Source organism: Bombina bombina, chromosome 12, assembly GCF_027579735.1.
Source record: "Bombina bombina isolate aBomBom1 chromosome 12, aBomBom1.pri, whole genome shotgun sequence".
Taxonomy (NCBI): Eukaryota; Metazoa; Chordata; class Amphibia; order Anura; family Bombinatoridae; genus Bombina; species Bombina bombina.
The window spans coordinates 43,449,924-43,461,406 of NC_069510.1; the positions used below are offsets into that span (position 1 = coordinate 43,449,924).

The window sequence follows — 11,483 nt, forward strand, 5'->3', positions numbered from 1 at the left end:
TTCTCTGGAATGACCAAGTTGTCACAATCATCCAGAGTAGATAACACCTCCTTAAGCAGTGCGCGGAGATGTTCTAATTTAAATTTAAATGTCACAACATCAGGTTCAGCTTGTTGAGAAATTTTTCCTGAATCTGAAATTTCTCCATCTGACAAAACCTCCCTCATGGCCCCTTCAGATTGGTGTGAGGGTATGACAGAACAATTATCATCAGCGCCCTCCTGCTCTTCAGTGTTTAAAACAGAGCAATCGCGCTTTCTCTGATAAGTAGGCATTTTGGATAAAATATTTGCTATGGAGTTATCCATTACAGCCGTTAATTGTTGCATGGTAATAAGTATTGGCGCACTAGATGTACTAGGGGCCTCCTGCGTGGGCAAAACTGGTGTAGACACAGTAGGAGATGATGTAGTATCATGTTTACTCCCCTCATCTGAGGAATCATCTTGGGCAATTTCATTATCTGTGGCAGTACTGTCCTTACTTTGTTTGGACGATATGACACAATTATCACATAAATTTAAATGGGGAGACACATTGGCTTTCATACATATAGAACATTGCTTATCTGAAGGTACAGACATGTTAAACAGGCTTAAACTTGTCAACAAAGCACAAAAAACGTTTTAAAACAAAACCGTTACTGTCTCTTTAAATTTTAAACAGAAAACACTTTATTACTGAATATGTGAAAAAGTATGAAGGAATTGTTCAAAAATTACCAAAATTTCACCACAGTGTCTTAAAGCATTAATAGTATTGCACGCCAAATTTCAGAGCTTTAACCCTTAAAATAACGGAACCGGAGCCGTTTATAAATTTAACCCCTATACAGTCCCAGCTATAGTCTTTGCTGAGACCCAACCAAGCCCAGAGGGGAATACGATACCAATTGACGCCTTCTAGAAGCTTTTCCAGCAGTTTTTAGATCCTCACACATGCATCTGCATGCCCTGCTCTCAAAAAACAACTGCACAGTAATGGCGCGAAAATGAGGCTCAGTCTACAACTAGGAAGGCCCCCTGACTGGAAAAGGTGTCTAACACAGTGCCTGCCGTTTAATAAACGTTCCCCAAGTTTATAAATGCAAATTGTCAGCATAAATATGAATAAAATGCCCAAATAAAGCAATCGATTTAGCCCATAAAAATGTCTACCAGTTTTTTAGCCCATAATAAGCCCTTTATTCTGTTTGTTTGACTAAGAAAATGGCTTACCGGTCCCCATGAGGGGAAATGACAGCCTTCCAGCATTACATGGTCTTGTTAGAAATATGGCTAGTCATACCTTAAGCAGAAAAGTCTGCTAACTGCTTCCCCCAACTGAAGTTACTTCATCTCAACAGTCCTATGTGGAAACAGCAATCGATTTTAGTTACTGTCTGCTAAAATCATCTTCCTCTCACAAACAGAAATCTTCATCCTTTTCTGTTTCAGAGTAAATAGTACATACCAGCACTATTTTAAAATAACAAACACTTGATAGAAGAATAAAAACTACATTTAAACACCAAAAAACTCTTAACCATCTCCGTGGAGATGTTGCCTGTGCAACGGCAAAGAGAATGACTGGGGTGGGCGGAGCCTAGGAGGGACTATATGGCCAGCTTTGCTGGGACTCTTTGCCATTTCCTGTTGGGGAAGAGATATTCCCACAAGTAAGGATGATGCCGTGGACCGGACACACCAATGTTGGAGAAATGAGATCAAATGTCCGATAATCATATAATCACATTTATGACATGAATACAAAATGTAATCAGAAATAAGACAGCCTTATGTAGACACAATACTCGCATAGGAATGTGAGTATTGAAATAGACTCAATATGAAAGTAAATTCAGATTTCCATGGAGATAGAAAATAAATGACATATTGAATCGTTAGCTGGGGTTGCATCTATCAGTCACGTGGGAATATTATTTATCTAAAGGGTGATTTAGTCTGTATCAGCCTAACCTCTTATTATAATCGTATTTCATTTGATTTCTCTCTCAGGACAGGAAGTGGCCGACTCCTGGTACAAAGAAGAGAAGGGCTATAATTTCTCTAAACCAGGATACCAGCAAGACACAGGTATTCATAAAATGGAGGTAGATGTCATCACAAGTGTTGCTTTAATTGCTCTTGGAATTTGTTTTACATATTATATCTGACATTTTTTATAATCATTAATTATCTTAATATGAATGAAAGGAATAGTCTAGTCAACATTAAACCTTCATGATTCAGATAGAGCATGCAATTTTCTAATTTACTCCTATTATCAATTTTCTTCATTCTCTTGGAATCTTTATTTGAAAAAGCAGGAATGCAAGCATAGGAGCCGACCCATTTTTGGTTCAGAACCTGGGTAGCACTTTCTGATTGGTGTCTAAATTTAGCCATCAATCAACAAGCGCTAACCAGGTGCTGTACCAAAAATGGTCCGGCTCCTAAGCTTACATTCAAATAAAGATACCAAGTGAACGAAGAAAAATTGATAATAGGAGTAAATTAGAAAGTTGCTTAAAATCGCATGCTCTATCTGAATCATGAAATAAATTAAACTATAGACCGTTTTTGCAGTAAATAGTATTCTATATATTTGTGTATAGGGGAAATGTCTCCTAGACCTACATACACATTGGTCACCATGAGTCTTTACTTATCTGTACAGGACACTTCACCCAGATGGTGTGGAAGGCCTCCAAGGAAGTTGGCGTTGGTATGGCTTCCAGTGGCAAGGGGATGATTATTGTGGTGGCACAGTATAACCCTAGTGGGAATATCACCAACCCTGGGTTCTATGCTAGAAATGTTCTACCCCGGGGCTCAAAGATGACTGAAGATGACGACGATGAAGCTGGCTTTGTGAAGGATACTACTGTTAATTCTGTTGTTGCCATACCAGGTATGAAACCTACAAAGGATTTCTGTTATTTTTTGCCTACTATGTCAGTCTTTTCAGACATAAAGCACATTTTAGTCAAAATTTCTTGTGTAGAAATAGGACAAAGGGGATATTTCATATGTCCTTCTCCTTTCAATAACTCAACAACCTTTCCTCAACTTTCTGTCCAAAGACACATGGTCACCAAAGCTTTGTTGTAACGGAATCTTCATTAGAGATTTCATAATCCTACAAAGTTGTTCCAAACAATTCAACATCATTTTTTGTTTTCCAGGCACATAAAATAAAAATAAAAATTAATTTAGCAACCTATACATATTTAAGAAATGATAAAAACTAATTTATCAAGTGCATGGTTCCTTATTCAAATCTGAGCTGGTTGCAATTGTCTTCTGCAACATGTCAAAGGTCACATGCAGGAAGATTACAGCTGACCCGAGTATCACCTGTAGGGGATAGTACCAAGTATGTGTGTTTTATGTTTATTGTATTTTAGTAAATTGGACTTGTGTCTTTAGTTCCTTTTTGTTTTTAAATACCTTTTTGTTACAGTTAAAAGACCGCTGATCCCCCGCCTGCATCTCCGACTGTATTTTGCATATCGATGATGAATCCGGCTTCCTCCAATCGTTGCGTGCCCCACGAGCTGGATGCTAATAGGGCCATGCAATGATTGGAGGAAGCCAGATTCGTTATCGATATGCAAAATACAGAAGAAGATGAAGGATCGTCGGTCTGTTTATTGTAACGAAAAGCTAAGTATTTTTTTTTTTTAAAAGCGTGTTTGTAAAGTTTATTGAATTAAAGTGCCCCTCTTTTTAAGAATATTTTTTAGATACTGGGCTTTAATTCATTAAACTTTACAATCACTTTAAATTTAGTACAGACATTTTTTTTTTCTAGTTTGTATTTTTCCATTAAAAGGGATATGGTAGTCAAAATTTAACTTTTATTGTTCATATAAAGCATGCAGTTTTAAAGGACCAGTAAATACAGTAGGTTTGTAATATAGCACTTAGGGCCTGATATTCAAAACCGCGATGCACAGTCGAGATGATCTAAGAAGACTCAAATTTTTTTTTTTTTTTTTTTTAAATGTTTTTTTATTGAGGTTTTTGTACAATAAACAAAAAACATATATCGCCTCTGAACAACAAAAAGAAATCAGATTATTATTAAACAACATATAACAACATTTGTAAGGTTTAGCATAGATAGACAGATGAAACCTCGTTTTTTTTTTTTTTTGTGTATTAGCATACGTGACTGACCTAGTGAAGACTCATTCTTAGGCCAAGTGACCGAAGACTCAAATTTTATCTTGAGAAATGTTTATGTTGCTATGTAGTGTTCTGTATGTGAAACAAAGACTCCTACATTACAGTACAAGGTAAAAAAAAAATCCCAAAGATTTTGCGTGATTTCTCTCCATGCCGGCGAGGTTTTAAATATCAGGCTCTTAGTCTGAACTTCAAATGAGATTAGTAGATTTTTTTCCGACGAATTTCAGTTATGTCTATTTCCACTCCCCCTGTACCATGTGACAGCCATCAGCCAATCACAAATTCATATGCGTATATTCTGTGAGTTCTTACACATGCTCAGTAGGAGCGGGTGACTCAAAAAGTGTAAATATAAAAAGACTGCACATTTTTTTAATGGAAGTAAATTGTAAAGTTGTTTAAAATTGCATGGTCTATCTGAATGATGAAAGTTTAATTTTGACTCAAGTGTCCCTTTAAGACATGTTTTAATTTACTTCTACCATCAAAATTACTTCTGTTGCTTTGTATCCTTTGTTGAAAGGCATACCTGGGTAGGCTTAGGAGCAGCAGTGCACAACTGAGAGCTAGCTGGTGATTAGTGTCTGCACACACACATGGCTCTTGACACTGACTTACCTGATGTTCTTAACTAGGTCCCAGTAGTGCAATGATGCTCTAGACCACGGGTCAGCAACTTTGTCACCCCAGATGTTTTGCAACTACATTTCCCATGATACTCAGCCAGCCTAAAGTGTGCCTGAGCATCATGGGAAATGTAGTTCCAAAACATCTGGGGTGCTAAGGTTGCTGACCTCTGTGAGAACAAAGGTTAAACACAGTAAAATGCAAGCAATAGTGAATTTTGTAAAATGCTTGAACACATAACAACATATTCCTTTTGTACCAGAATGCCTCTTTAACAATTACCGTTGTCTTACAGACAAGGAGCTGAAAGCCTTCAGGAAAGATCTGCTTAATGAGCACAACAAGTATAGGAAACTCCATGGGGCCGGGCCTCTCCAGCTTAGCCCGTCCCTAGCCCAAGAAGCACAGAACTGGGCTAACCAGTTGGTGGGACTCAGAGCACTAAAGAACAGCGATACCCAACATGGCGAGAATCTGTGGTACCGATGGGGCACGGACACCAGCTTACCTACAGGTACCTACTGGGATGTCCCGTGCTGGGTACAATTACAGTAGCAAGGTTACTACTCACCATAATATTATTTTCCTCCTATACCTGCAGCTCTCTTTAAAAACCTTATTAGGGCGTGCTTTTCGAACTAATGTGCGTCCTCCATGATGACGCAATCACGCATTCATTAACCTCCACCTAAGCTCGCTCACTTGGAAAGATTGACTGGCGGTGTTCTATTGTAAACTCCAATCTGACGTCACTTCCGGTGATTCCATACTTTTGATAGGTTCGAGTCTTAGTGAGTGACAGGATTCACAACCAATCAGATGGGCACTGTGATCGCTATCTTCACTATCTATTTTGCCTCTGTCTCGGGATTCAAGGGGGGCCACATCATTCCCCAAGGTTTATTTGGGGTGTTTGCCAGAGGATCGGTGGTGCACCCCCCAAGACAGGCAAAACAAATAGTGAAAATAGAAGAGTCACCGGAAGTGACGTCAGATTGGAGTTTTTTTGGAGTTCTCGACTGCAGTAGTTGTGTGTAAATAATGTCAGTGAGAAACCCACATTTTGCAAAAAAATGTATTGTATTTGGCAGCCAAATAGTGGCATGAAATATCCAAAATGAGCCTAAATCAATACCTTGGGTTGTCTACTTTAAATATATAGTGGCCCATTTATCAAGCTCCGTATGGAGCTTGAAGGGCCGTGTTTGTGGCGAGCCTTAAGACTCACCAGAAACACCAGTTATGAAGCAGCGGTCTAAAGACCGCTGCTCCATAACCTGCCCGCCTGCTCTGAGGAGGCAGACAGAGATTGCGTGAAATCAAACCGATCGAATACGATTGGGTTGATTGACACCCCCTGCTAGCGGCCGATTGGCCACGAATATGCAGGGGGCGGCGTTGCACCAGCAGTTCACAAGTGCTGCTTCAGCGATGTCTGTTGCACATGATCCGCTGATCGGATCATGTCAGACAGACATTTCATAAATAGGCCCCATAGAGTGATAGTAAAAATGCTAAATTCCCTGGTACAAGTTGGGCAAGTTTATCTCTGTAATTCCCGGTAGTGAGGGGGTTAAGTTTATAGTTGCCAAGTTTACTCAAGATGTTAAATTGAGCCTCCAAAAATAAGACCCCCTCCCTCCCCAAAATAACTGTTATTTCTCTGTGTGACAGGGAAAGAGGTTGCGGAATCCTGGTACAATGAGATTGACAAATATAGCTTTCCCAGCCCTGGATTTCAGAGTGGTTCAGGTGAGTCAAACACCTCACTAAATTCTTGTATATAGTAGAAGTGGATCAAATGAAAAAATGTTTAGTGTCTTTATCAAATGTGATGCCTATAGAGGAAATCTGCTTACAGGGTCAATAGAGTCAAAATGAAACGTTCATGATTTATACAGAGTAGGCAAATTTTGCATAACTTATTAATTTACTTCTATTATCAAATTTACTTTGTTCTAACGGTATCCTTTGTTAAAGAGTAAACCTAGGTAGGCTGATATTAGGAGTGCCTAAATGTTACTACATTACATGGAGTTATTAATAAAGTCTTGAATAATTTTCTTGAGATTTTGATATAAAACGTTTAGCTATACATAGTAAAACAACTTTGCAATGTACTTTTTATTAATTATTTTGACTCTTTCCATGCAATTTAGCTCTGAAAATTGTAGATTTTCTAATTCTCTGAGCTGGAAATGAACCTGCTGACTTCTCAAGGCTAACTCTGCTACATATATGCCCCTAATTCTCTAGCAGATAACAGCAAAACAATACATTTTATACTAACATGACTGTGGCTGTTTTCTATAGACTCAAGCCTGGATTGGCTCCTCCAAATAAGGAAAGTGGGGGGCGTAGTTTAGCTATTGAAAAACAATTGTACCAAACAAGATGTTCATTGGTATTAAAAATGTTTAGATTTGGCCGATATGTTATTCTATAGCAAGTAAACAGAAATGTCTTGTAAATACAAGGAGTTCAGTGTCCTTTTACGTACCAGGTTACAATTTGAGCTTTAAAGCTATATGTGAAAAAGGTCCTTAAAGGGGCACTAAAGTCAAAATTAAACTTTCATGATTCAGATAGAGTAGCAATTTTAAAAAGACCTTGTAATGTATTTCTATTATCAAATTGTGCACCCTTTTTATATGCACACTTTCTGAGGCACCAACATCTACTGAGCATGTGCACAATTCCCAGTGTATACATATACTAGTCTGTGATTGGCTGATGGCTGTCACATGATACAGGGGAGTGTTATTGTATTATGTACTTGTTAATTATGCAATCTACTGTAATTTAATGGTCATTTAATTTTTTTCCCCTTCTTCTTTATATCTTTCTGCTCTAGGTAATTTCACACAAATGGTGTGGAAGTCGTCTAACCAGGTTGGATTTGGTCTGAGTACAGACGACAAAGGAATGTACATTGTGGTGGGCTTTTATGACCCTGCTGGGAATATTGCCAACAAAGGCTACTTTGAGGACAATGTCCTGCCAAAGAAAAAGTGACTTAAAAATTAAATTCAGTGCGATTGAAGGATCAAAATGTTACACAAGAAAATACCCCAATATCCACCTGGATTTCCCTCCCAAAAAAATATATATTTTTAGACTGTTCTATTTTATTTTTAACTTCATCTTTTCAAGAGGTTTCTGGGTGAAAAAAACACACAATAAAAAGTAAAAAAGAAATATAACTGGGAAACGTCTCAAAATTATATTAAGGATGAAAAAGATTTATTGGTCCAAATTTAGTAAGTAACAATACTCCTTAGAATGAGATATTGTAACAATGCTCATCATTTTGAGAATGACTTTTAATAATTGTTTCTTTAACTATGGACTTAGCATGTAGGATGCTTGGACAGTACTACAAAGAATATGCGTCTGTTACTTCTAATCTGCTGCATTATAAACAAGATAGCACTTATCAATGTCCCATGATTTATCAATCCAGGCTTGTGATTTCATATGGTGGGAAAGTTGAAACGGAGAATCCATATGCGTTTTTGGAAACGTTCACCACAGTTGGGAATCACTGAACTCATCTGATCATTCTTTGTTCATGTAGCATATTCCTATTGCACCAATTAAGCCTGGTTACGGGTGGAAACAGTGATATTGAATGTTGATATTTTACTAAGAGAATAACCGAAATAGCCAATAGGTAACCAGTAATTATGATGTTGGTACACTGTAGTGTATGTTACATTTGTTATTTACTGTATTGAATTTGAGATCAAGGTCAGATGCAGAATCCAGTAACCAGAATACGTCTCTGATTTGCCCTTCGTCTGACACAAAACAATATAGTGGAATCTACAATTAGTATAAAGATTTGGAGATTTTAAACGTTTTTAACAGCAGGAATAAAGTATTGTTAATATTACAATAATTAATGAGATATAAAACACATTGTAATTTCAAGACATTTCTGTAGTCTTGTAATAAACTAATATATCAGCCAAGTATGAAAACAATCGGAATTAATTAACATGTTATTTGCTGGATTGTTCTTTGATGATCAAACTCCCCCAATACACGTGTTTTTTTGGGAGAGTCATTTTGGACTTGTTACAGAAGTAGACAAGGTTTGAGGATTTCATCTTGTTAGCAAAAGGGCATCTTATCTTTTCCAATAAGGGACAGATATATAACAGGTTTAGGCTTATGAAGTATGCAGTGTTTACTTCCAGTCCTAAGAACAGTAAAATACACAATTCCAAGAGGTAAATTACAAGAAAAGGGGACAAAATATATAATAAAAGTATAATGTAAAGATGTTTTTAATACTACGTATAATTAAACATTTTTAGTACCGTACTTCATGTCCAATTTAAAGGCTTGTGTTCCCCTCACTTCATTCTAGTAGAATACACTGATATTAACACACTAAACCATAAGATAATGGGTTGGTATCACTCATATAAGCTTCACTGTATAAACACAAGTTGATATGGCCTAACCTAATGCGATAACAAATATAATTTAATCTTCATCCTGGACCACTGATAGCACCTTTGATGGGTCATGCACGTAAAGGGTTTATATTGCAGCTCTACAAACAAACTGTGATTATAAGGACTTCCTTCACTATGATAATAATGGGTTTTATTCTACTGGTATTACATTCCTTCACCGTATATAGAATACATTAGTTTTACCATCCTTCATGGAGTCAAGACTTACGACCAAACGTCATTCAACGTACGTTTAGTGAGCTCTTTCCTCTTTACAAGATGTAGAATGAATACTTTACCTTTCATAGTATAAAGAAAAAATATAATCTCACCATACAAAGAAAGGAAATCTTTTAGTTAAATGGACTTTTATCCATTACTGTGGATTGACCTCTCCTCTCTTCACCATGGCGTAAAGAGACTAGTTTCACCTCACACTGAACTCTTTTGATCACATGTTCATAGAACGTTATTCTTCCCATATAAGGTTAGAGCTAAATTTATACTACTGGGACCACAAGGAAATGTTAATATAGGCCTCACTTGTTCTTAAAGATACCACCAATACTGAGCCTTCACTACTGCCTGTCTACAAACAAATATCAGCGTAACAAATTTCTATGCAGTGTTCTCCCCACAACCTTTTAGCGGGTTCACTAACCGTCTGATTTTATTGACCACCCGGCTACAATTTTGGCCAATATTAAGCTAAAATAAACCAGTATTAAACATGTTAATTTTTATTGCACAAATTTTCATTTAATACATTTATATTAAATTATGCAACTCATTTGTGCTTTATATACCTGAAAATGATATAATATTAGAAATTATTACACTGCCCTTACCTGGCTACTTCATAATGCCACCCGGCTGGCAACATTTTCTGTGGAGAACACCTATTTGACAGCACAGTCTTACATTAGTTGTACTAGACAGTCAAGTGTATGCAAATATATTGCATACTTTTCTATTAATCAGCCAAAAAATGTACCCCTTAACCAGCTGTCTTTATTGTCTAATGAGGTATCAAGTTAAACATGATGATAGATAGATAGATAGATAGATAGATAGATAGATATGGGTAGACATCTGAGAAGTTGAGTATTACTGTGTATCGCATGTTAGGAACTAGGTATCTTGTTTATTACAATAACTGAAATAACTTAGCCTTGGTTGAATATAGCCTTATGTATTGTAAAATTAAAGGGACATTAAACCATAAATACATTTTATAAACATAGTATTGAGGTTATTCTCTCTGCCTTCCTCTGCCATATTGAAATCTAGCTTTCACTGCATTGTGGACTTGTTTGAACATGTACAACTCTCCGTCAGATACCTGCAGTGAAACATAGATTCCAAAATGGCAGCACCCATAATTAGAGGGAAGTTTATTTAGTGTTTTGTCTCCCTTTAAATGATTTCTATGAATGTATTCATTTGTTTTATATTGCTTTATAAATTCAATATATTTATAGTTTCCGTTGATAAAAGTTATTCCAAATTTTTTTGAATGTAACAAAACGTTTAAAGTATATTAATGAAGCACCTTTCTCGTGTTATAGATTATACACAAATTGGAATGTAGAGGATAAACTGTATTGTAAATAAGAGGGATTAATATTTTTGAGAGACTTCAATTTGACTTTTAAAATGAAAATAATATGCTAAGAATTAAATCAATTTTCTTAAATTTCTTGGATAAATGTAACAATGCAAAAAAATAATTGTACAATTTAAAGGGATATGAAAGGGATTTTTTTTTAATATTTTCATTCATTAGTTTAATATTTAAAAAAATGCTCAAATACCTTTATTTTCGATTGCATTAGCCAATAACGGTGGACAACCTGGGTTCTCTCCTGCTCGGCACTTCCTGGGAGGGCTCGTTAGGTTCATTGTCCAGCGCATGCACATTGTGTTCCTGTTCTCAGAACCGACGTCACTATCTCAGCGGTCACGTGACCTCAGTGTATTATTCAGAGCCGCGGCAGCATCCAGACCCGCAGAGAAGAGGGAGCGGATTTCACCCCTAGATAAACAAGCATAACTAAATAGTAATAATGACACAGAATAAAAAAAATATATATTTAAATAATTTAAGTATATTGAGCGTTCTCCTAGACAAACGAGCATTTTTGTGAATGCTAAAAAAGACATTCCTCTATAAAAGGTTTAAATTAAAACGCATACAAAGTCAGAGGTAATGTGC

The 11,483-nt window shown here is 36.6% G+C and overlaps 1 protein-coding gene across 2 annotated transcripts in view; it reads left to right on the forward strand.

Annotated features, from left to right (window-relative positions):
* Positions 1–9,131, forward strand: part of LOC128642587 (uncharacterized) — a 177,076-nt gene extending 167,945 nt beyond the window's left edge. For both annotated transcript variants that reach the window (XM_053695355.1, XM_053695356.1), the window contains exons 13-17: positions 1,998–2,075; positions 2,659–2,892; positions 5,098–5,316; positions 6,477–6,554; positions 7,657–9,131. In XM_053695355.1, coding sequence (XP_053551330.1) covers positions 1,998–2,075; positions 2,659–2,892; positions 5,098–5,316; positions 6,477–6,554; positions 7,657–7,817 — 770 coding nt within the window. In that variant the 3' untranslated portion in view covers positions 7,818–9,131. The remainder of the gene's footprint in view (positions 1–1,997; positions 2,076–2,658; positions 2,893–5,097; positions 5,317–6,476; positions 6,555–7,656) is intronic.
* The last annotated feature ends 2,352 nt before the right edge of the window (positions 9,132–11,483 follow it).